The sequence below is a fragment of the Suncus etruscus genome, chromosome 7 (assembly GCF_024139225.1).
Source record: "Suncus etruscus isolate mSunEtr1 chromosome 7, mSunEtr1.pri.cur, whole genome shotgun sequence".
In the NCBI taxonomy this organism is placed as follows: domain Eukaryota; kingdom Metazoa; phylum Chordata; class Mammalia; order Eulipotyphla; family Soricidae; genus Suncus; species Suncus etruscus.
The window spans coordinates 79,916,427-79,941,546 of record NC_064854.1 but is presented as its reverse complement, the minus strand read 5'-3'; the positions used below and the strand labels follow the sequence as shown (position 1 = coordinate 79,941,546).

Genomic DNA, 25,120 nt, shown 5'->3' with positions numbered 1-25,120 from the left:
CACATATGAATTCAAAAGATAAGACATGAGACCTTAAAGATGCTTCGGCCTTGCTGAGATCACCATGGGTTTAAGTAGGCTCATTATTCTTTAAAGGAATATGGGAAGCAAGCAGTGGAGTAAGGCCTATAAGGTTGTGTTTTTCCAACCACCTAAAAGAGTCCAGTGCAATTTCCAAGCAAGTCTAAAAACCAACAGTGATCAGTCTGATGGGATAGGATACTGTGAGATTTTTTTTTCCTGTCCTGCATCCCTTCACTTTTCTTTAGCTCTTTCAAAAAGGGATTTTTCAGTCAGTTATTCTTATGATTCATCTACCTCCCATCTTAGTTGGAAGGCTTGGGTTATATGCTTTTTCAAAAGAATACATAATTATCAATTTCTAATTTCTACCCTGAAGCGAATGAAAAGGGACTTTTGAACCATACTTACCAGCAAACTGGGTCCGGACTCTTGTGGCTGCAGTTGTTATCAAGCCACTGTCATCCCCGGAGTGGAAACCTTTCCCTGATAAATATCCCGGAAGTCGAAGCTTACTTCCTTGTATTGGGGTTCCCTGTATTGAATCAATAGAAAGACATTTCAAAATATGGTCTCTGTCCCCTTCAATTCCAATCATACCACAGACAGGTGGAAGCTCTCTACTTGTCTTCGACCTCTCTAGGATAAGAAACATCACAAACAGGGCAGTGGCTCTCCCTTCATTCAGAGGGAACCTTGTAAAGAGAAGGAATTCATGTTGGAGGAGAAAACACAGAAATGGAAATTGCTAGATGATGCCAAAGGAAAAAAGACAAATGAAATGGTGAGTATGTTAGTTTCATATTGTCAGTGACTGATTCAAAGTGAAGAGTGCAGTGCCAAAAAGACGGGGTGCGTGGGCTCAAGAGAAGTCAGGACTCTGAGAAGCAATGTTTGGATATTAGGCTGCCTGCAAAGCTTTTAGGGAACTAGGCAGACATAAATACATAGAAACAGAACTGTAACTATTAAGTCATGCAGAGACAGCAATCATTTCTTGACTTCAAGAAAGATTCTGTATCACTTCACTTCTTAGCTCCATCATGTTATACAGCCTTTATATATATGAGAGTGAGACAGTGTCCTCCCGTTTTTAAACACTCTTACAGGTACTTGTACAGAATGGTTAAAGCAATTAGAATTATGGGATCTCATTTTAAGTATAAAAATCACCGCATTTTTTCCACAGCACCAAAACAGAAAATTCTTCCAAAGTTGAAAGAATGTAAACCAATCTGAGGGAATAAGGATTGTTATATTGCTCAATGAACTCAAAATCAGTGATTTGCTTGAAAGAAATAAATGTACTTTTCTTTTAAAGCATTCTTTTTCCTAAACAGTTCAAAATTCTTTTTTGGGGAATGGGATGGGGTTTATTTGGGCCACACCCAGTGGTGCTCCTGGCTCTGTGCTTAAGGATCACTCCCTGAGGTGCTGGGTATCGAGCGCAGGATAACTACATGCAAGGCAAGTACCCTATCCACTATTCTATGGCTCTAGCCCCAACAGTTAAAAATTCTTATTAAAAATGTGACTTTATGGGGCTGGATGGCCTTGGATGGCACAGAGGTAAGGCGTTTGCCTTACATGCAGAAGGACAGTAGTTTGAATCCTGGCATCCCAATTGCTCTTGAGCCTGCCAGGAGTGAGTGCAGAGCCAGGAGCACCCCCTGAGCACTGATTTTATAACTCAGTTTTTATTTACATAATATATACATCTTATATGTATTGAGGAAAATATATAGTTTGTATATAGAGAATACTTAAAATTTAAAAACTTATTCATAAAGATGATTATCTTTTATTAATTCTCATACTCAACTAATCTTTTTTTTTTTTTTTGGTTTTTGGGCCACACCTGGTGACCCTGAGGGGTTACTCCTGGCTATCTGCTTAGAAATAGCTCCTGGCTTGGGGGACCATATGGGATGCTGGGGGATCGAACCTCGGTCGGTTCTTACTGCTTGCGCCCCCACTCCAGCCCCAACACTCAACTCATCTTAAAGTTTTCAGGAAGGGTGAGTTTTGGGGTTAGGTCACAGCAGGCTGTGCTGAAAGCTCACTTCTGGCTCTGCATTCAGGGACCATTCCTGTACTATACTCCTTCCCTGATCCTCATTTTATATATGATGAATAAGGTCCTAAGGGATAAATGGGTTTATACAAGATCTGGCAATTATGATCTAGTTAAATTTGAGGGAAGAGACATGGTTCAATATGCTGAGTGCATGCTTTGTGTGTAGAAGGGTTGGGTTTGACCCCCAGAACCATATGGTCCTTTGAGCACTATCAAGCATGCACCCCCACCCACAAAAATAAGTAATAAAATTTCAATAACCCACAAGTTAGGAACAAAGATCATAATATAAATAAATCAGTGACAAAAATCATACCATGTAAAATCAAAATAATTCTTGTCAGCTAACCTTGATATTTTCTTTCTTTGTTTCTGTTTTTGGTTATTTGGGGGGGGGACACACCTGGGTATGATCAAGGCTTATTCTTGGCTTTCCACTTAAGGGATCACTTGAAGTATTTAGGGACATGTGGTACCATACACTTTGGGAAAATGATAGAAAATTTCCCCCTTATCTGACTCATGCATTGAAAACAAAAGGTTTTATCTCACCCATTCACTATTTTTTGTACAGAAATATATATAACAGATACTCATATATATGATAGGACCTTGAACGTTAGATAAAAAGATAAATATGCTTTCAAGTCATTTTCTTGAAATAATATTGCCTTTTGCTCTCACCTAAAGGGCACATGTTGTGTTTCTTGATAAAATTATATCTATAAGTAAAATTATATTATAGGATTTAAAAAGAACTTTGCTTAAGTCTGGATATAATCTCTTATATTTTATCTCAAGAGATAAGAGTAAGAAAAAGAAGGGCCAAGGAAATGCTACTCTGTAGTTGTGATAATGTTGGTTTCACATTGCTCAAAGAACTGTATATAGTTTTCTTCTGTTAATCCCTAACCCTCATGGCTTTGAAAAAACTGCTGGGCTGATATTTTATATATACTATATATATAATCATATATACATGTAAATAGTATTACCAAAACATTGTTAGTGAGTAGTAGTTTGAAGTAGAAGAAATGGTTAGGCTAGAATGCGGAGCCTTACGATACCTCTGTAGATGGCACGGAAAAGTCTGAGCTCTCTGCTGGCTTACAAGGAGTTGACATTTTGCTGTTTGTCAACCATGGTTTACCATAATTGCGTGTTAAAGGATGGAGAATCTGTATGGAACAATGGCAAATCAAACATAAAGAACAGCAAATAAAACAAAAGCCACAGAAAGATATTTTAAGCAGAGAGACACATTTCCCAGGAAAAACAGTTAAAAATGGAAAGACTTGATGACAAAAATCATATCTATAAAGGAAAAAATAACTGGGTTTAATGAAGAAAAAGCAATTTGACAGATAACCAAAGTTCCTGAATTGCTCACATATGGATATTAGTAAAAGCATATACATCTAAAAAAAAATCTTCCATTTGCTCTATTGTAGCAGGGAATAAATGGAGAAAATTGATCTTACAAATTCAAAAGCAGGTAACATCCACAAGTATGTGCTGATTGTACAAAAGGGGGGAAATATTTCATGAATCAGTCCTACCTTGGGGGTGCTGGTTGAAGGGACTTGCGGGGCAGCCACCTGGCCAGCTTGACTGGACACAGAAGTTGAGCGATTAGGTGAAGCACCTCTGGAGGAAGGCCGGGATCTTCTGCCTCGAGGCCGGAAAGCTGCCATCCCCTGACTGGCACCATCTGCCAAAATAAACTTCTCACGCAGCTCCATGTTTGTTCTTCCTTTAGCTGGATTTTTGGAAGACGCAACAATGCACACAAACAAAAGAAGAAGGAAAAAGAGAAGCATTTAATCATATGGAAAGAACCAGAGGTAATTTTGAGGATTTCAATCAAGAACGTCTTTTTGCCATGCCAATTCCAACTCAGCATAACAAAAAGTTGAATGCATTCCTTTATAATGCATTATTTTGAATACAAGTTTGGGAAAGGAAAAAAACAGTGTGCTTGTTCTAACACTAGACACCAGCAAGAATATTCACCATTACAGAAAAAAGTCAGCATGAAGATGGAAAGCTCATGCTAAAATACAGTTAATCCACCAGTTACCAATGCCCACATGGTTTCATCACTCTTTCCTCACACTGAGAAGGCAAGCCAGGAAGGTAGGGACAGTGTCTTTTGCATGTACTACTGAGATAAGGAGAACACTAGCATTTTAACATTGGAATTAATTGAACAGAATTACACAGAATGAGATGGCTTGTTAATCATGGTGACAACATATAAAATGTTTAAAATTTTCACTTAAATTGAGGTAGCTGGCATTTTTTTCTTGCTTGAAAAACTCTTTTTTTTTTTTTACCAACATGCATAATGATCACCAGACCCAAAATAAAGTAGGAAGTCAGTGATGCAACACTCATACAAACACATATGCACACAGAGACCACACCACAAGAACCTGATGAGCAAAGTGTTAGCATGTGTTTGATCACTTAACTTACATAATACCTGTATTTGAAACACACTGGAAGTGTGCCAAATTCTCAGTTTTGATTTGGAAGCATCAGCTCAGCTGGATATGAGTTAAGCCATACGCAATGGATGAAGCACATTATTTCAAAATAAAAGGATAAAAGCGAGAATGTAAAAAAGTAGAAAAGAGAAAAAAAGAGAGTAGAGGCAAACAGAGGGGTTGCCAACCTATAGTAGGCTGAGTAGTAGTAATTGAAGAGTTTGATTCCGAACGTAACATTTTACTCCCATGATGATGAACTAGAAAAAATGACACAGGATACCAATCACATTAAAGAATACCATTAGTGGGAGAAGAAACAAAGTACAGCAGTCGACTAGGCAAAAGTGTTCGGGTTGGGCCTTTAATGCATTTTAAAAGAACAGTTGTGTGACGAAAAAGCATGAAAGGTCTGTCTCAAAACAAAAAACTTATTTGGAGGACTTCGCCACTGTCATGCTTAACTTTCCTTTTTATTCCAACTCATTTGCTTAGTTTCAGAAATGGTGCCACCTGACCTGAGGCTTTGTCACTTTCAAAATATGAAACAAAAAAAGGAGTTTGTGTTCTAATTTTACTTCTCTGGCTACAACTTTGACCTATAGACAGCAGGGTTACTGAGGACACTTGTCGAGCAAACCATGCACAGAGGGCACTGACTGCATGAAAACTTTGAAAGGCCTGTGGATTTAGATGCCAGCAAAGATCCAATGGAGAAACCTAACATTACCATTCAATAGTCTAGTGGCTCTAGCACAAACTTGTGTTATGGTCTACTAATCGGCATTAAATAACTTCAGAGATTAAAGAAAAGTAAAATGTTCTATTGTATTTTTTTTTCCTAATGGCTTACTGATGAACTTAAAGACAATGCTTAAGGCTGAGTTATTTTGTATTTATTTTTATAAAAAATGCTAATAGGGGCTTGAGCGATAGCGCAGCTGTAGGGTGTTTGCCTTGCATGTGGCTGACCCAGAAAAGACCTAGGTTCGATCCCCCAGCGACCCATATAGTCTCCCAAACCAGGAGCGATTTCTGAGCACATAGCCAGGAGTAACCCCTGAGAGTCACTGGGTGTGGCCCCAAAATGCAAATAACAAACTACAAAGTAGCCAATGTGCTCTCAACCCACTTTGTGGATTATATAAATAGAAAACCATTTACATTAATTTAAACTGGCAATTAAATTCCTGCCACAGATGCTCTTCTCACTAAAAATGGACATGTTAACTTGAAACTGATGACAAGTGTTTGTTTATTTCTCTTGTGTTTCTAAATACCTTTTATTTATTTATTTTTTGTTGTTTTTATTTTGTTTGTTTTGGGTTTTTTTGGGGGTGGGGACCCATATCCTGTAATGTTCAGAGCTCCTGGCTATGTGCTCAGAAATCGCTCCTGTCTTGGGGGACTGTATGGAACCCCGGGATCAAATCAAGGTCTGTTTTGGGTCAGCCGCACACAGGCAAACAAAATCCCTACCACTGCGCTATTGCTTCAGCTCCATTTCTTTTAAATAAAAACTAAAATCACTAGAAATGGAACACTGGGGCTGGTGAGGTGGCGCTAGAGGTAAGGTGTCTGCCTTGCAAGCACTAGCCAAGGAAGGACCGCGGTTTGATCCTCTGGCGTCCCTTTAAAAAAATTGAAAGGTAAGGTCAGAGCAGTGTTGCAAGCAGTAGGGCATCTGCTAACATAGGATAGACCACAGTTTGCGGTTCGATCCCCAGGTGTCCCATATGGTCCTCCAAGCCAGGGCACTTTCTGAGCGCTTAGCCAGGAGTATCAAACGGGTGTGGCCCAAAAAAGCAAAAAAAATAAAAAAATAAAAACAAAAATAAAAAAGAAAAGGAACCCTGAGCTTCTGCAGATAAGTTACAGAAAATAAATGCAGTATTTTAAGTTCTGCTTTAAAATTTAAGTTTTAAAAATTAGAACACATTGTAAAAAGCTTTCAAAATATCACATTTCATAAGTTCTTTAAAATGTGAACAAGCTCTGTTTCAACTTAGCCAGTTAATTTATTTACTTTTCAATTTTATTTATTTATTTTTTGCCACACCTGGTGATACTCAGGGGTTACTCCTGGCTATGCACTCATAAATTGTTCTTGGCTTGGGGGACCATATGGAACACCTGGGGATCGAACCACAAACTGTGGTCAGTCCTATGTTAGCATGTGCAAGGCAGATGCCCTACTGCTTGCACCACTGCTCTGACCTTACCTTTCAATTTTTTTAAAAGATTAAAAAAACTTTGAGGTGACATGATTTATGTGATTGCATATATTGAAATGCCTTTTTCTACCTCCTCAGAAATGTCAACATATCACACTAAGTATAAAGTGTCAAAATCCATCTGCCACCATTTATTGACTATGCCCCCTTCTCCCAACCCTTCATGTTCCCTAACCACCTCTACAATCTGGAAACCTCCCTTCTGTGGTCTGAATCCAAAGACTGATTAGTTTAAAACAGGTTCTGTGGTACCATTCAAATTATTTATTTCTTTTTTTAATATTGAACACAAGTGCTTGTCTTTCACTTTCTGATTTTGGTTAGTATGAGCCCTTCTAGTTCCAACAATGTTGTAGCAAATGATAAGATTTCCTTTCTCAGGGACTAAAGTGATAGCACATTTGCCTTGCATGTGCTGACCCAGGAATGACCTTGATTCGATCCCAGTGTCCCATATGGTCCTCCAAGCCAGGAGCGATTTCTGAGCCCATAGCCATGAGCAACCCCTGAGCATCACCGGGGTGACCCAAAAAAAAACAAAAAAACAAACAAAAAGAGATTTCCTTTCTCCTGATAAATTAATACTACTGTTTTGATTTTTTGAGAAAAAATGGATCTACTAATAGGACTTAACATTACAACAAAAATGTCACATAAAGAAAACCAGGGATGAATTCAGAAATTGAAAATTTTGAAAAAAAAAATAAGAAAAATTAAAAGTGAACCAATAACTCTTTGCCTTAAGTGGATAAAAAGAGAGTCATAGTATTGCTCTAACTGCAATTTTAGAGTTAAGTTAGCAATGATTAAGTACTGCTTTTCTTACTGGCCCCTAGTTTCATAACCTTCTCACTTAATCAGGAGTCTTTGACTCTATTTTATTCCTCTAACTGAACTCTTTAACGAGAGAAGAAATTTTTTCCATTGTTGGTATAAATTGCTCATTTCTGAAGACTGCAGATGAGAGCATCTCAGGAAGAAAAACACATCTATTTCCTGTCTATCAGTCCCATCTTACTGAAAAGTGCTGAAACAAACAAATATATAAATGAATAAAACAATGAGAAGAATGTGGTTTACATAACTGCTGTAAGTCCTTTGGGTGCCTTAGATGATTAAAGACTAATATACACATTCAGTGTTTAAAAATGTCCAAAAATATAACCAATATGCTGTTGAAGCTAGAGAATAATAACACAACTGCTCTACTTCCACAGTTTCATCCTGACATAAGCACTTCCTTACCCCTGCAAGGATCATTTTTCACTAAGAACTCATCAAGTGCCATCCAGCCACCACCAACACGAACCATCACAGTGCTTCTTAGGATTCGAACAAGTCGCAGTTGTTGAGAGTCTCCAAACTGTGAAGATGAAGAAAGAAAGAGCTTCTAATTGTCAATAATAATTCTAAGCTAAAGGGTGATGTGTAAACTGAAGTAGCTTAAGCAAACAGCTTCAATTTCTTGTTTAGTTCACAGTGATTAGTAAAAATCTTAGGAGAAGGTGGTTTGTAATGATTTGCTTGTTAGACTGCTGCATGCTGATTTAGCCCAAAAGAAATAGTTTGGAAAAAATAATAAAGATTATCAACTTGATTATTAAAGCTTTCCTCTAAAAGCATTCTCTTTCTTATGACAGAAACAATATTAGTAAGGCAATAATTAAAAGACATTTCTAGAAATTAAATACAGTAAAAAAAAGAGCACTGGTCTATTTGCTCAGGAACTATATAAAAAGATGATGCTAAAGAAAATTTAATAAACTCATTTCTATTTTTTAACACCTGATCTTACATAAAAATTGTTTTACACTAAGGGAAGAAGAAATATTTAGAAATTCATTTTGCTTTCTACAAAATACAATGGCTTTAAAGACATTTAATAAATCATTCTTCTTTATTAATAGTTCATCTCATAGTGAACATTTTTTCACTAAAGTCTGTGGAAAAATATTTATGAATTAATGCTGTTTTCTCAAAGAGCATTTTGTGATAATGTGGTAAATGATTATGACCAATAAAAATTCACAGCCAGCTAAAATTTCTGCATCACTATTGACCTGGTAAGACATGTCATTTTAGTTTACTGCAATATTAGAACAGCAACTGATATATTACTGACACCACTGTAAAAATAAATGGGTTCTTCTGTACCACCATTGCTGAGAGTGATAAACAATTAACTTTTTCTTGCTCTTTCATCGATTCCAGCCTTGAATGAATGTAGATTTCAGGTAGTTTCTAATCATGAGACAATTATTTTCAAAGCCCATGAGAAACAATTTTACATGTTCAAATCATTTCTAACAGGCTCGTGTCCAACTTAGGAAAACCACCATACTGAATTTCATGGTTGCCAACTCAAGAGATATAATGGCAAATATAATAAATTTAAATCAAATAGCTTATTTGTGGAGCAAGTAAGACACAATTGTGACTTTAACTATTTGTCTGTGTTCATAAAAGATTAAAAAAATGGAAATGTTTGCTTGCTTTTGGATCCCATATTGCAGTACTTGTTTCTAATTCTGAGCTCAGGGATCACTCTCAGTAGGGTTGAGGGGGGCTAATATGTGATGCCAGGGATAGAACTCAGGTTGGCAGTGTGCAAGGCAAGTGTCCTGCCTGTTGTACTATTGCTCTGGTCCCCAAATGGACATCATCTATTACTTTTAAGAAGCACCGAGATTTAGTATAGAATTTACAAACAAAGCCAAAATTTAAGAACTGATACTAGAAAGCATTGAAATGTACCAGCAGAAACTCATGCAGTTTCTATCAAATCTTTTTATATCATTACTTCTAAGTATATTTTTAAGTCTTGAGATTTATACATTACTACAGTTAAACCTACTCCTGAAATATAAGTTTACATTAGAAACCAAACTATACATTTGTTAGAATAAATCTGTGCTGCTAATAAGCAAAGGGAAAGAAGGGAATTTAAAGAGAATTACCTTTAAGGAACCAGATAATCTTACTTTGCAGCTAGATTGTGTTCAAAACAAACATTTTAAAGAAATAACTGAAGTTTATGGTGATGCTGTTGCAATTATAGTAAATATAAATAAATTGAGAAAGCATTCTCTAGACAACTACTATTGTCATAATTTTCCTAAGATACATGTTGATAAAAGAAAAAAGTTTCGGCTGCCAGAGCCACAAAGTGGGTTGCCTATCACGCAGCAGACCCAGGTTCTATCACCAGCATCCCATATGGTTCCACCTACCCTGCTTGGAGTGATTCCCGAGTTCAGAGTCAGGAGTAACTCGAGCACCACAGGGCTTAGCCCAAAAGCAAACAAAATAAAACAAAATGAGACTAATGGGATTCTTTATATATTCTATGAATATGAATACAGACGTTTGAGGTATTTCATCTTTGTACAAACAGCTGTTATCTGAACTAATAACTCAGAAGTAACAAAAATAAAAAATATGTATTTTTATTTACTTTGATTTGGGATATACCTGGCAGTGCTCCAAGTTTACTCTTATCTCTGTGCTCATGCATTTGGAAAAAACAAAAACTAAAGGCATTAAAAATGGCTGTAAAATGAGTGGTAGATGGGGGCCAGTATAAGGAAACAATAGGGTAGCACAGTACTATCAAATATTATGCAGTCAGCTATGGTAAAACACTCAAGTAGGGCTGAAAATTATATTTATAACACTGTACTCAACCATGTTAAGATATATTATCTGGTTTGCTTAAATGTAATCTCCTTATTTGAAACACAAGGCAGAAAGAATCCTGAATTAAGGACTCTCGGAGCATTTACAGACACACCACTCCAACCAACAATGTAGTAGGCTAGGGGGAAAGCATGGGAAAGATTGGCCATGGCAAGCTTTAATGATTGATTTAAAGTTAAAATGAGAAGAAAGAAAATCATTGGAAATTTGAGAATACATTCCACTGGTTTATACCTGATTTCCCAGGAAGAACTGATAAAAATAAATGGAAAAAAATGGAAGAAAGACACAATTAGTTCAATAGGAAATGTTCTTTGACTCTAGAATAAAACACACACACCTACATTTTGAGCTTCTGAATATAGTATTTAGTTTAGAGATGTGCAGCTACCCATTCAAATTTAAGTTAAATTTCAAATATAAAGATAAATAAAAACTATAATGTTTTTACTTAAATATAAAGTACCAAAGTAGGAAATACCATTTTCTATCTAGCTGCTACATGTAAGAGATGATTCCCAAAAAGAGAAAGAAGTTAAAATAATGAATCACATTGTCCTTGAGTTATTGTTTTGAAGGTAAAACAAGTTATTCAGATTTTGAAAAACAACACCAAAAAAGTACTACATAAGTAGTAAAAAGCCTCTATTCATATAGTCAATATTTTACATTTTATTTTGGATTATAAACTCCTTGTTAATGAATATAAGCAAATGTCATATTAATTATAGTGAAATATAAACAACATGAAGAAACCTAAATTGAATATTTTTCAAAGCAGTGTTTTTCCTCTGATTATTTTACGTAAAAGTAATGCAACCGTCAGGAGAGATGAAGTCATGAAATTTTCCGATACATAGAAGTACATGAAAACTATTATTCTGAGTGAAATAAGTCAGAGGGAGAGAAATAGACACAGAACAGACTCCTTCATCTATGGATTTTAAGAAAAATAAAAGACATTTTTGCAATAATCCTCAGAGACAAAGAGAGGAGGGCTGGAAGGTGCAGCTCAGGACATGAAGCTCACGACAAAGAGTGGTGACTGCAGTTAGAGAAATAACTACACTGGGAATTATCATAACAATGTGAATGAATGAGGGATGTGGAAAGCCTATCTCGAGTACAGGTGTGAGTAGGGTGGGGAGGAGGAAGATTTGGGACATTGGTGATGGGAATGTTGCACTGGTGAAGAAGGGTGTCTTTACATGACTGAAATCCAAGTACAATTATATTTGTAATCAAGTTGTTTAAATAAAGATATTAATAAAAAATAAAAATAATGTAGCTATTGTAAATCTTAAAGATGTTATCATATACAAATGAAGCTATCATATGATTAATAATGACAAAGTTGAAATTCAATACACCACAAATTGACCCAATATACAAATTAGCATTTCTGGAAAGGAATGCAGATCAAATTACATATGAATTTTCAGGTTTTATACTTTAAAAGAACTACTAAGTCATTTTGACAAAAACTCACCCTGTATTTGTTATCTCCAATCTGTTCAACTTGAAATCGTTTTGCACATTTACATTTAGCTACCTGTCTTGTCACCTGCAAAAGCCAATGATGAAATAGCACTTTATTAATATTATACAGCAGTTTTAAATACCTTGACATTACAACTATGAAAATAAATAAAATAGCTGTATCAATGGACAGCAAAAGCTTAGCTTTTATTGGTATAGACAGGTGGTAGAAGGAGTGAATACCTCATCTTCAATTTTATCAGCATCAGTGATGGGCTTATACGCATCCTTATTTGGATGAAGGGCTGCTACAAATTCATAGTAGTCAATATATCCATCACCATCTCTGTCAAAAATGTCTGCTACAGCACTCATCTCCAGACGACTGGTTGGGAACTCTGAAAAATTCAAGACAAGTGTAGGTAGAGTTCAGAAGAGATAAAGTTTTAGGACATTTAAAGTATAAAACATGTGTTTATAGCGTGAGCAGGTTCCTCTCATTTGGTGACACTTCTATGACCTCATTATGTTTATCTATGTGTTACATGTGCATGTGAGGGAGAAAGGGAATTTACATACTACTCTTAGAAAAATATCAATTGTATGAGTGCTATCAACTATAGGAACAATATATTAGCACTTCAGGTTTTACACATCTTATGGCCTGAAGTCTGCATACTTTACCAACCTCTTATTTTTTTATTTTTTTGGTTTTTGGGTCACACTCAGTGGCGCTTAGGAGTTACTCTTTGTTCTGTGCTCAGAATTACTCCTGGCAGGCATGGGATGCTGGGATTCAAAATACCGTCTGTCCTGGATTGGCTGTGTGCAAGGCAAACACCCTACCACTGTGATATCTCTTCAGCTCTGAAACTCTTATTTTCTCAACTCCCCAACCATGGCATCTTCCAAATCATTGTGTTTTTTAATTTATTTTTAACATGCAAGTATAAATTATAATACCCCCAGTGTTAGAATATTTGTAATTTTTTTGTTTATCAATTTTATTCGGTGTCAAAATTTACATGAATTGTTGACAATAGTTTCAGGCATATATTGTACCAATTTTAATCATATATAATTATTTTTATCGTACCAAAGACACAAACTTCCCTCCCACCCCTTAACCTCTTATTCATTATATACATTTTTTCCAAAATATTTTAAATAATAATTTTCACTGAATCACAAGAGACATAGTTACAAAGTAGTTAGTGATTGAGTTTATTATTTTATTAAGTCATACAACTTTCCAGCAGTAATCACTTTATCACTGCATATTTCCCACCACCAATATTCCTGCCCACCAATTTCCCACTAAAGTCCTACCCATTCCCTAGCTGCTTATGACAGATATTTTTCCTCCCTCCCCTCTTCTCTCTCACCCTTCCTCTATTACAGTCTCTTCCTCTTTCCCTGTGGTTTTCTATATTGTTTAGGCATTGCAGTTTGCTATATTGTTAGTGAAGGGATATGATGCATAACACTTAATCTCTTTCCAGAAACCATTTCTGGTTAAAAATGTTAATTTCCAACTATCACTGTGATAAACACATTTTTATAACATAAAATGTGTTTATAAAAATTAATGTAGCTTTGGTTTCATATGTAAAGTATTGTTGATTCTAGTTGTTTATATATATACTGATATCTCTTGCTCTACATAACACATCTGTGACTTTTGCCCTTGTGTTATCTTCATTACCACCTCTTCTTGCTACTTCCCTTCAGTTTCTTTTCTCTATGTATGTAAAGAGGGACAAGGTTTTTCCCACATTAATAACTTCTGTTCCTTTACTATGCTATTCTATATGCCACATATTAGTGAGAACATTTGGTATCTCACTATGTCCTTCTGACTTAACACGGACCCTCCAGTTCTAGCCAATTAGTAGTGAATTGTATGATTTAATTATTTATTTTTATTTAATCAACTTTATTATACATGATTGTATTTGGGTTTCAGTCATGTAGAGAACACCAACCATCACCAGTGCAAAATTCCCATTACCAATGTCCCAAATCTCCCTCCTCCCCACCCAACCCCTGCCTGTACTCTAGACAGGCTTTCTATTTCCCTCCTACATTCTCATTATTAGGATAGTTCAAAACGTAGTTATTTCTCTAACTAAACTCACCCCTGTTTGCGGTGAGCTTCATGAGATGAGCTGGAACTTCCAGCTCTTTTCTCTTTTGTGTCTGAAAATTATTATTGCAAGATTTTTTCTTAAAACCCATAGATGAGTGAGACGATTCTATGTCTTTCTCTCTCTCTGACTTGTTTAACTCAGCATAATAGATTCCATGTACATCAATTTATAGGAAAATTTCATGACTTCATCTCTCCTGACAACTGCATAATATTCCATTGTGTATATGTACCACAGTTTCTTTAGCCATTCATCTGTTGAAGGTTATCTTGGCTGTTTCCAGAGTCTTGCTATGGTAAATAGTGCTGCAATGAATATAGGTGTAAGAAAGGGATTTTTGTATTGCATTTTTTGTGTTCTTAGGGTATATTCCTAGGAGTGGTATAGCTGGGTCGTATGGGAGCTCGATTTCCAGTTTTTGGAGGAATCTCCATATTGCTTTCCATAAAGGTTGAACTAGACGGCATTCCCACCAGCAGTGGATAAGAGTTCCTTTCTCTCCACATCCCCGCCAACACTGCTTGTTCTCATTCTTTGTGATATGTGCCAATCTCTGGGGTGTGAGGTGGTACCACATAGTTGTTTTGATTTGCATCTCCCTGATGATTAGTGAAGTGGAGCATTTTTTCATGTGTCTTTTGGCCATATGTATTTCTTCTTTGTCAAAGTGTCTGTAAATTTTTAAGACTTGTAATTAACAATATAATTTTACAAAAGAACTTAATTTGTTTTGTTTTGTTTTGTGTTTTTTTTTTTTTTTTTTTTTTTTTTTTGGTTTTTGGGCCACACCCGGTGACGCTCAGGGGTTACTCCTGGCTATGCGCTCAGAAGTCGCTCCTGGCTTGGGGGACCATATGGGACGCCGGGGGATCGAACCGCGGTCCGTCCTAGGCTAGCGCAGGTAAGGCAGGCACCTTACCTTTAGCGCCACCGCCCGGCCCTTTGTTTTGTTTTTTTTGGGTCACACCCAGCACCAATCAGGGGTTACTACTTGCTCTACGCTCAGAAACCACTCCTGGCAGGCTTGGCAGACCATCTGAGATGCCGAGATTTGAACCACCATCTGTCCTGGATCTGCTGCATGCAAGGCAAACAAACGCCTTTCCACTGTGCTATCTCTCTGGTATCAAGACTTAATATATATATATATATATATATATATATATATATATATATATATATATATATATATTATTTTAAAACTGCAAAAACTGTTAATTGTGCTTGGTATTCTCAATTATACTTTTTAATTTTTTTTTTTTTTGGTTTTTGGGCCACACCCGTTTGATGCTCAGGGGTTACTCCTGGCTAAGCGCTCAGAAATTGCCCCTGGCTTGGGGGGACCATATGGGACGCCGGGGGATCGAACCGCGGTCCGTTCCTTGGCTAGCGCTTACAAGGCAGACACCTTATCTCTAGCGCCACCTTCCCGGCCCCTATACTTTTTAATTTTTGTAAGACTTAACAGAATATGAGGGTTTTCAAGTACTGGTAAAGGGGGTATTCTGTTTATGACTGAATCCCAACTACACTCATGCTTATAATCATGGTACTTAAAATTTTATATAAAATAATTTTTAAATCTTTTATATAAAATTTATATAAAGCATAAATTTTTATATAAAAGACAAAAATATATGAATTTATATAAAAATAAATAAATAAATAAGGCACAGAACAAAAAAGCAATGTAAATGTAATGAGAGCCAGCAAGAGGACGGACCGAAAGCTTGGTGAATTCCCTGTGCCCACCCTGCCACTCCTAAGAGAACCAGCAGGAGGCCTGGCCATCAGCTTGGTAAGTCCCCCCTCCCAGAGACTGCAAGTGCCTGGTGCCCACCCCTTAGCCCAGAAGGGAACCAGCAAGAGGACTGATCATGCATGCCACATGCATATCTTATAGCTAATGAACCCCAGCACAATGCATAGAAAATACCACACTACAAAGGACACAATGGGAAAACAACAAGAACACCACCATTCTTAGAGAATATGATGTTAGCTCTACAGACCTAACAAGTGCCGACCACCTATATTGCCTCTCTGATAAGAATTTAGAGATTCCTCCAAAAACTGGAAATCGAGCTCCCATACGATCCAGCTATACCACTCCTAGGAATATACCCTAGGAACATAAAAATACAATACAAAAACCCCTTCCTTACACCTATATTCATTGCAGCACTATTTACCATAGCAAGACTATGGAAACAACCAAGATGCCCTTCAACAGATGAATGGCTAAAGAAACTGTGGTACATATACACAATGGAATATTATGCAGCTGTCAGGAGAGATGAAGTCATGAAATTTTCCTATACATGGATGTACACGGAATATATTATGCTGAGTGAAATAAGTCAGAGAGAGAGAGAGAGAGAGAGAGAGAGAGAGAGAGAGAGAAACGCAGAATGGTCTCACTCATCTATGGGTTTAAGAAAAATGAAAGACATTCTTGCAATAATAATTTTCAGACACAAAAGAGAAAAGAGCTGGAAGTTCCAGCTCACCTCAGGAAGCTCACCACAAAGAGTGATGAGTTTAGTTAGAGAAATAACTACATTTTGAACTGTCCTAATAATGAGAATGTATGAGGGAAATGGAGAGCCTGTTTAGAGTACAGGCGGGGGTCGGGTGGGGAGGAGGGAGACTTGGGACATTGATGATGGGAATGTTGCACTGGTGATGGAGGGTGTTCTTTACAGGACTGAAACCCAAACAGAATCATGTATGTAATCTAAGTGTTTAAATTAAAAAAAAATTGTTTATCGAAAAAAATATAAAAAAAAAAAGAATTTAGAGGACATCTGGAGAATACACAAGGAACTCAAAAAAACCCATGGAATGAACTGAACAAAACATAAATGAGAAAGAGGATATGAAAGTAGAAATGAGAAAAACTCAAACTGAAAAAACAGGTCGGAAAAATTTGGTAGATGAAATATAAACCTCACTGGAAAGCCTCTCCAACGTAACAGTAGTAGTTCAGGACAGAATCTGTGAGTTAGAATATGAGATGAGTGCTTACAAAGCTATATATTTTCCTCAGTATTACTTTGGCTATGTCCCATAGATTCTGATAGTTTGTGTTTTCATTGCCATTTGTTTCTAGGAAAGTTTTGATTTCCTCTTAGATTTCATCTTGGACCCACTGTTTGTTCAGTAGTAGGCTGTTTAATTTCCAGATGTTAAAGTTTTTCTTCTGTGTCCCTTTGTAGTTCACATTTAATATCAGAGCCTTGTGATCAGTGAAGGTAGTCTGCAAAATTTCTATCCTCATGATTTAATGGAGGTATGTTTTTTGTGCCAGCTTTGCAAGCACACATCAGAAGAAAGGGGCCTACATGAATAGCTTAATGACGCAGCTTATAAAACTAGAAAATGATCAACAAAAGGAACCAAAAATGGGTAGACAGCAGGAAATAACAAAAATTAGAGCAGAAATCCAAAAGATCAATGAAAGCAGAAGGTGGTTCTTTAAAAAAATAAACAAGATTGATAGACCACTAGCAAAACTCATAAAGAAAGGGAAGAAGAGAAACTTGGTCAATTGGATTAGAAATAAAAAGAGGGAGATCACTACAAATATTGCAGAGATTCAAAGGATAATCAGAGACTACTTTGAGAAACTATGCCACAAAACATGAGAACCTGAAAGAAAAGAATAAATTCTTGGCCTCATAACTTCCACTTTGAAGAAGGAGGATGTAACATATCTAAACACCCCCATCACTACTGAGGAAATTAAAATGGTAATCAAATGTCTGCAATAGTCATTAAAACAGCATGGTATTGGAATAAAGACAGACCCTCAGATCAATGGAATAGACTTGAATAATTAAAAGAATGTTCCTCAGAAATACAATCAATTAATATTTGATGAAGGAGCAAGACATACAATGGAGCAAGAAAAGCCTCTTTAACAAGTGGTGTTGGGACAACTGGTAAATCACATGCAAAAAAGTGAACCTCCATCTAACACTATGCACACAAGTTAAATACAAATGATTAAAGACTTCGATATCAGACCTGAAACCATAAGGTAGATAGAACAACACATAAGTAAAACATTCCATGATATTAATACTAAAGGCATCTTCAAGGAGAAAACACAACTGTCCAAACAAGTGGAAGCAGAGATGAACAAATGGAACTACATTAAACTGAGAAGCTTCTGAACCTCAAAGGAAACAGATACAAAGGCCACCCACAGAATGGGAGAAACTATTCACCCAATACCCATCAGATAGGAGGTTAACATATATGATATACAAGGAACTGACAGAAAATAACAAGAAAAAACATATAACCCCATTAAAAATGGGGAGAAGTGAAGACACATCCACAAAGAAGAAATACAAATGGTCAAAAACCACATGAAAAAGGGAAATACAAATCATAATAACAATGATGTACATCTCATGCTACAGAGACTGGCATATATCACAAAGAACAAGAACAATCCGTGCTGTGTGGGGAGTAAGGAACTCTTATTCACTGTTGGTGGGAATGGCATATAGTCCAGCCATTCTGGAAACAATATGGAGATTTCTCAAAAAATTTGAGCTCCTATATGATCTAGCTATTCCACTGCTAGGGATGTACCATAAGAATACAAAAAGACCTTCTGCACACCTATATTTAGTGCAGCACTATTTACAATAGCCAATATCTGGAAACAACCCAGATGCCCGACAACAGATGAGTGGCTAAAGAAAAAGTGGTACATACATACAATGGAATACTATACAGCTGTCATAAAAATGAAGTCATGAAATTTTCCTATCCATGGATAGACATGGAAATTATTTTGCTTAGTGAAGTGATTCAGAGGGAGAGAGATAAGACAGAATAGTATCACCCATCTGTGGGTTTTAAGAAAAATAAAAGACAGTATGGTAAAACTACCCAGATACAATATTGATGGGGTATGGAAGGACAGCCTATGAGCTTACCACTAAGACTGGTGAGTGCAGTTAGAGAAATAACTACACCAAAAACTATCATGGCAACGTAGTGAGAGAAATAGAATTCCTGTCTCAAAGCCAGGCAGGAGATGGGAGTCACTGGTGGCAGGAAGATTGTATTGGTGAAGGTGTTGGTACTTTTTATGGCTGAAACCCAGCTAAAAAATGTTTATAACATTAGTCCTTTAATAAATATATTTAAAAATTTAAAAATCATGATTAAAAAGACTCATTGAAGTCCCAGAGACCAAGGAAGAAAATCCCCAGAAGTGTCTATAAAAGCTGCATGATAAGATGTGAGCTGGGAATACCCAAGGAGAGTGGAGCCAGAGAGCCCTTTGCTTGTTGCATGCACACATCTTCTAGCCAATGAACCAAACATAAGACATAGAAAAACACATACAACAAGCATGATAGTGAGAAACAAGGCAGGCAACACCATGCATAGAGAATGAAGATGGCAGTTTTGATGACATGAAAAATGCCAACCACCTAGTTAGCCTCTCAGATAAGGAGTTTAGAGAAGAAATATGAAGAAGGTTCATAGAACTCAAATAAAGCATAGATCAAGCTGACTGGACCACAAATAAGAATCAAGAGGATATTAACATAGAAATCAGGAAACTCCAAACTGAAATAACAGGTCTGAAAAAAAACCAGCAGACTAAATGAAAACCTCAATGGAAAGCCCCTCCAAAAGAGTGACAGCAGCTGAGGACCGAATCAGTGACCTGGAAGATGAGATGTATAACAACTCATTACAACAGAAGAGATGGGAAAAGAGCCTTAAAGAAAATGACCAGTCAATAGGAAAAGTACTAAAAGAATGTGAACAGATGAAAATAGATGTCTTTGATAAACTCAACAGAAATGACATAAGAATTAGTGAAGTCACAGAGACCCAAGAAGGAGATTTCCAGGAAGAATCCCCAGTCAAGGACATCATTGCAGAGAAACTTCCAGAGCTAAAGACTGCATGCAACCAAATTCTAATGCTCAAAGAGTACCAACTAAAATAGACACGAAGAAAAGCACACCAAGACACATCCTAGTCACAATGATGAATCCCATATATAGGAATAGAATACTGAAAGCAGTAAGATCATAAAGGGAATTACACGGGCTGGAGAGATAGCTTGGAGGTAGAGCATTTGCCTTGCATAGAAGGACGGTGGTTCAAATCCTGGTGTCCCATATGGTCCACTGAGCCTGCCAGGACCTATTTCTGAGCGTAGAGCCAGCAATAAGCACTGAGCGCTGATGGGTGTGACCCAAACACAAAAAAAAAGGGGGGGAGTATTACATTCAAGGGGGCATCCTTGAGATTTACATCAGACCTATCACAAGAAACCCTGGTGGGATATAGTGACAAACTCAACAAAATAAATGCTTTGCCTAGCATACTGCACCCAGCAAGACTCACTTTCAGTTTTGAAGGAAGTATGCATAGCTTCATGGATAAACAAAAGCTCAGAAAATTTAAAGACTCAAAACCAGCCTTAAAAGAAAGACTGAAAAGTCTTCTTTAAGACAGACCAAGAGACACACCAAACTCATAAATAAAGATGACACTAATTCCCATGACAATTATCTCTCTCAAAGTCAATGGACTAAATGCACCCATTAAGAGAACAGAGTGGCAAAATGAATCAAAAAGCTGAATCCAATATCATGTTGTCTACAAGAAACATATCTGCAGAGTCAGAACAACATAGACTTAAGATTAAAAGACTGGGGGAAAATCATCCAAGCAAACAATTCCCATAGAAAACCTGGAGTGGCCTTATTAATATCAGATGACACAAACTTTAGACTAAGAAGTTATAAGGGACAAAGATGGATATTTTGTAATAATCAAGGGATATGTACAAAGGGAGAAATCACACTACTAAACATATATGCACACAATGAGACCAGCAAAATACTTAATACAGTTGTTGACAAATCTGAAAGAAGACATTACTAGCAACACAATAATACTGGGAGACCTCAACACTACTCTGTCACCCCTTGATAGGTCAACCAGAATAAAACACAACAAGAATATACTAGCTCTGAAAAGAGAAATGGAAGAAAATGGACTAGTAGATAAATATAGGGCACTCCATTCCCAGAAAACTGGATGTACATTCTTCCCCAGTGAACATGGGTCATTTTCTGGGATCGACCACATGCTGGCCTATATAATATATCTTCATAAAATTGACAGCACAGAAATCATACAGACTACCTTCTCAGATCACAAGGCACTGAAATTAGAAGTAAACTACCAAGGAACAAAGAATAAAAACTTTAACATCTGGAAATTAAATAGCTCACTACTGAACAACCAGTGGGTCAGAGAGGAAATCAAAGAGGAATTCAAAAGATTCCAAAAACAAATGCCAATGAAGACACAAATTATCAGAATTTAAGGGACAAAGCAAAAGCAGCACTAAGAGAAAAATTTACAGCTTTGCAAGCACACATCAGGAAGGAAGAAGGGGCGGACATAAATAGTTCAATCACAAAGCTTATCAATGTAGAATAAAAGATCAACAAAAGGAATGAAAAGAAAATAATGCAGCTTAGAGCAGAAATCAATGAAGTAGATATATAAAAAAAAACCCAGGAAGATCAATGAGAGCAAAAATTGGTACTCTGAAAAATAAACAAGATTGATAAACCACTAACAATGTTCACAAAGAAAACGAGAGAGAAACTTGATAAACTGGATAAGAGAGGAAAAGGGTGTGATAACTACAGAAACTGCAGAGATTCAAAGGATAATCAGAAACTACTTTGAGAAACTCTATGCCACAAAACATGAGAACCTGGAAGAAATGGATAAATTCTTGGGACTCATAATCTTCCATAGTTAAACCAGGATGATCTACATATTTAAAGAAACCCATCACTATTGAGGAAATTAAAATGGTAATCCAAAGTCTTCCCCAAAACAAAACGCCAGGCCCAGACTGATTCACTAACAAATTCTTTCAAACCTTTCAAGAGAAATTACTTCCAATACTTTTCAGGATCGTTCATGAAATTGCAGAAACAATAGCACTCCCAAATAGTTTTTATAAAGTAAACATCACACAAAAAGAGAAAACTACAGACCAACATTCCTGATGAACACAGGTGCAAAGATCCTCGACAAAATTCTGGCAAATAGGATCCAACACCTCATCAAGAAGAACTTACATCCTGACCAAGTAGGTTTCATTCCAGGAATACAAGAATCGTTTAACATATGTAAATCAATCAACATAATACACCATATCAACAATAAGAAAAATAAAAACAAAATGATCATTATCAATAGATAAAAAATCATGCAATAAGGTACAATATCCATTCTTGATAAAAACTCTCAACAAGATGGGAATAAAAGGAACTCAATATAGTCAAGGCCATCTACCACAAGTCAATGGCAAATATTATTATCAATGGAGATAAGCTAAAAGCCTTTCTCTAAACTCTGGTATAAGACAAGGCTGCCCTCTCTCACCACTATTCAGCATAGTGCTGGAAATTCAGCATAGTGCTGGAAATTCTTGCCATAGCAATTAGGTAAGAAAAAGATACCAAGGGCATCCAGATAGGAAAGGAAGAAGTCAAGCTTTCACTGTTTGCAGATGACATGAAACTTTATTTAGAAAAGCCTAAACTACCAAAAAGCTTTTAGGAATAATAGATTCATATAGCAAATTGGCAGGCTACAAAATTAACACACACGATTCAATGGCCTTCTTATACACCAATAATGATAGAAAAGAAATGGACATTAAAAAACCAATCCCATTCACATTAGTATCACACAAACTCAAATACTTTGGAGTCAACTTAACTAAAGAGGTAGAGGACCTATATAAAAAAACTACAAAATACTACCTCAAGAAACAGAAGAAGACACATTGAAATGGAAACATATACTCTGCTCATGGATTGGTAGGATTAACATCATTAAAATGGCAATACTTCCCAAAACACTGTATAGATTTAATGAAATTCCTATCTGGATATAAATGATATTTGTCAAAGAATGTATCATACACTCCTATTATCAAAGGATACCCATGACATTCTTCAAAAAAGTGGATCAAACACTCCCTGAAAGTCATTTGATACAAGTAAAGCCCACACATTGCTAAAGCAACCCTTGGGAAAAGATGGGCGGTATCACTTTCCCCAACTTCAAATTGTGCTACAGGGGCCGGAGAGATAGCACAGCAGTAAGGCATTTGCCTTGCTAACGGCAGACCAGGGATGGAGCTGGTTCTATTTCAAATATCCATTATGGTGCCCTGAGCTTACCAGGAGTGATTTCTGAGTACAGAGCCAGGAGTAACCCCCAAGCATCGCTGGGTGTGGCCCAAAAACCAATCGATTAATATATAAACTGCTTTTTAAAAATAAATAAATAAATAAATAAATTGTGTTACAGACCTTCACATCAATGGAATAGATTTGAGTATTCAGAGAATGATTCCCGGACATAACAATCAATTAATATTTGATAAAGGGGCAAGAAATGCGAAAGGGAACAAGGGGAGCCTTTTCAACAATTGATGTTGGCACAAATGGTCAGTCACTTGCAAAAAAGCAAACTCAGACCTCCATCTAATACCATACACAATGGTCAAATCAAAATGGTTTAGAGACCTTGATATACAACCTGAAGCTATGAGTTATATAGAAGAACACATAAGCAAAACACTCTGGACATTGAGATTAAGGCCATCTTCAAAGAAGAAACACTACTGTCCAAAGAAGTGGAAGTAGAGATAAACAAATGGGATTACATTAAATTGAGAAACTTCTGCACTTCCAAGGAAACAGTGATTAGGATACCCACAAAATGGAAGAAACTATTCACCCAATGCACATAAGATAAGGTCATCTAGGTCATACAATACTGATATGATTTAACAAGAAAAAATATCTAAACCCATCAAAAATAAAGAAAAGATATGAATAGATATATCCTTGGAGAAGAAATAAAGATGACTGAAAGGTACATGAAAAAACACTTCACATCACTAATCTTCTGGGAGATGCAAATCAAAACAACAATGAGGTATCATCTCATGCCACATACCGGCACACATCATAAAGAACAACTACTGCTGGTGAGAATACCATCTGGACCAGCCTTTCTGGAAAACAATATGGATATTCCTCCAAAAAGTAGAAGTTGACCTCCATACAATCCATTAATACCACTCCTCAGGACACAAAAATACAATACAAAAAAGCCTTCTGCACTTGTATGTTCATTGCAGCACTATTTATAACAGCAAACAAAATATGGAAACAACCCAGGTACCTGACAACAGATGAGTGGCTAAAGAAACTATGGTGCATCTACACAATGGAGTACCAAATAACTGTTTGAAAAAATGAAGCCATGAAATTTTCCTATGGATGGACATGGAAACTATTATGCTGAGTGAAATAAGTCAGATGAAGAGAGATAGACACAGAATGGTCTCACTCATCTGTGGGATTTAAAAAAAATAAAAGATAGTAAGTAATACTACCCAGAGACAATAGAGATGAGGGCTGGAAGGACCAGCTTAAGACCAGCTTAAGACCACAAAGAGTGGTGAGTGCAGTTAGAGAAATAACTGCTCTGATAACAACCATGACACGGATAATGTGTGTGAGAGAGAAATAGAATGTCAATCTCGAAGACAGGCAGGGGTTGGAGGAGTGGGCAAATAAATGAGGGACATGGTTGTGGGAAAGTTGCACTGGTGAAAGGGGGTGTCTATTTCATGACTGAGACCAAACTACACACATTTTTGTAACCATGGTGCTCAAATAATTATAAAAAATGTAAAAATACATCCTTGTAAGAAGTATACCCCTTTAAAAACTGATTTTTATATAACAAATAAAACATCTTTAGAGATGTTAAATGTCAATTTAATTATGACGAGGATGATTTATGTGAGATTGTTCTTTCTAGGCTGAATCCTAGCAAATTTACCATTTACCATTACTAAGGAAAAATTTATAT

General features: G+C 36.5%; 1 protein-coding gene across 3 annotated transcripts in view; it reads right to left on the bottom strand.

Moving 5' to 3' along the window:
- DST (dystonin) overlaps positions 1-25,120 on the bottom strand; it is a 541,070-nt gene that overhangs the window by 1,520 nt on the left and 514,430 nt on the right. For 2 of the 3 annotated variants that reach the window (XM_049776730.1, XM_049776727.1), the window contains 7 exons: positions 12,240-12,394; positions 12,007-12,081; positions 10,752-10,769; positions 8,067-8,184; positions 3,658-3,857; positions 3,166-3,276; positions 433-556 (listed from right to left, as the gene is read on the bottom strand). In XM_049776730.1, coding sequence (XP_049632687.1) covers positions 433-556; positions 3,166-3,276; positions 3,658-3,857; positions 8,067-8,184; positions 10,752-10,769; positions 12,007-12,081; positions 12,240-12,394 — 801 coding nt within the window. Of the gene's footprint in view, positions 1-432; positions 557-3,165; positions 3,277-3,657; positions 3,858-4,775; positions 4,848-8,066; positions 8,185-10,751; positions 10,770-12,006; positions 12,082-12,239; positions 12,395-25,120 lie in introns of all 3 variants that reach the window. The other variant, XM_049776729.1, reaches the window with a different exon arrangement.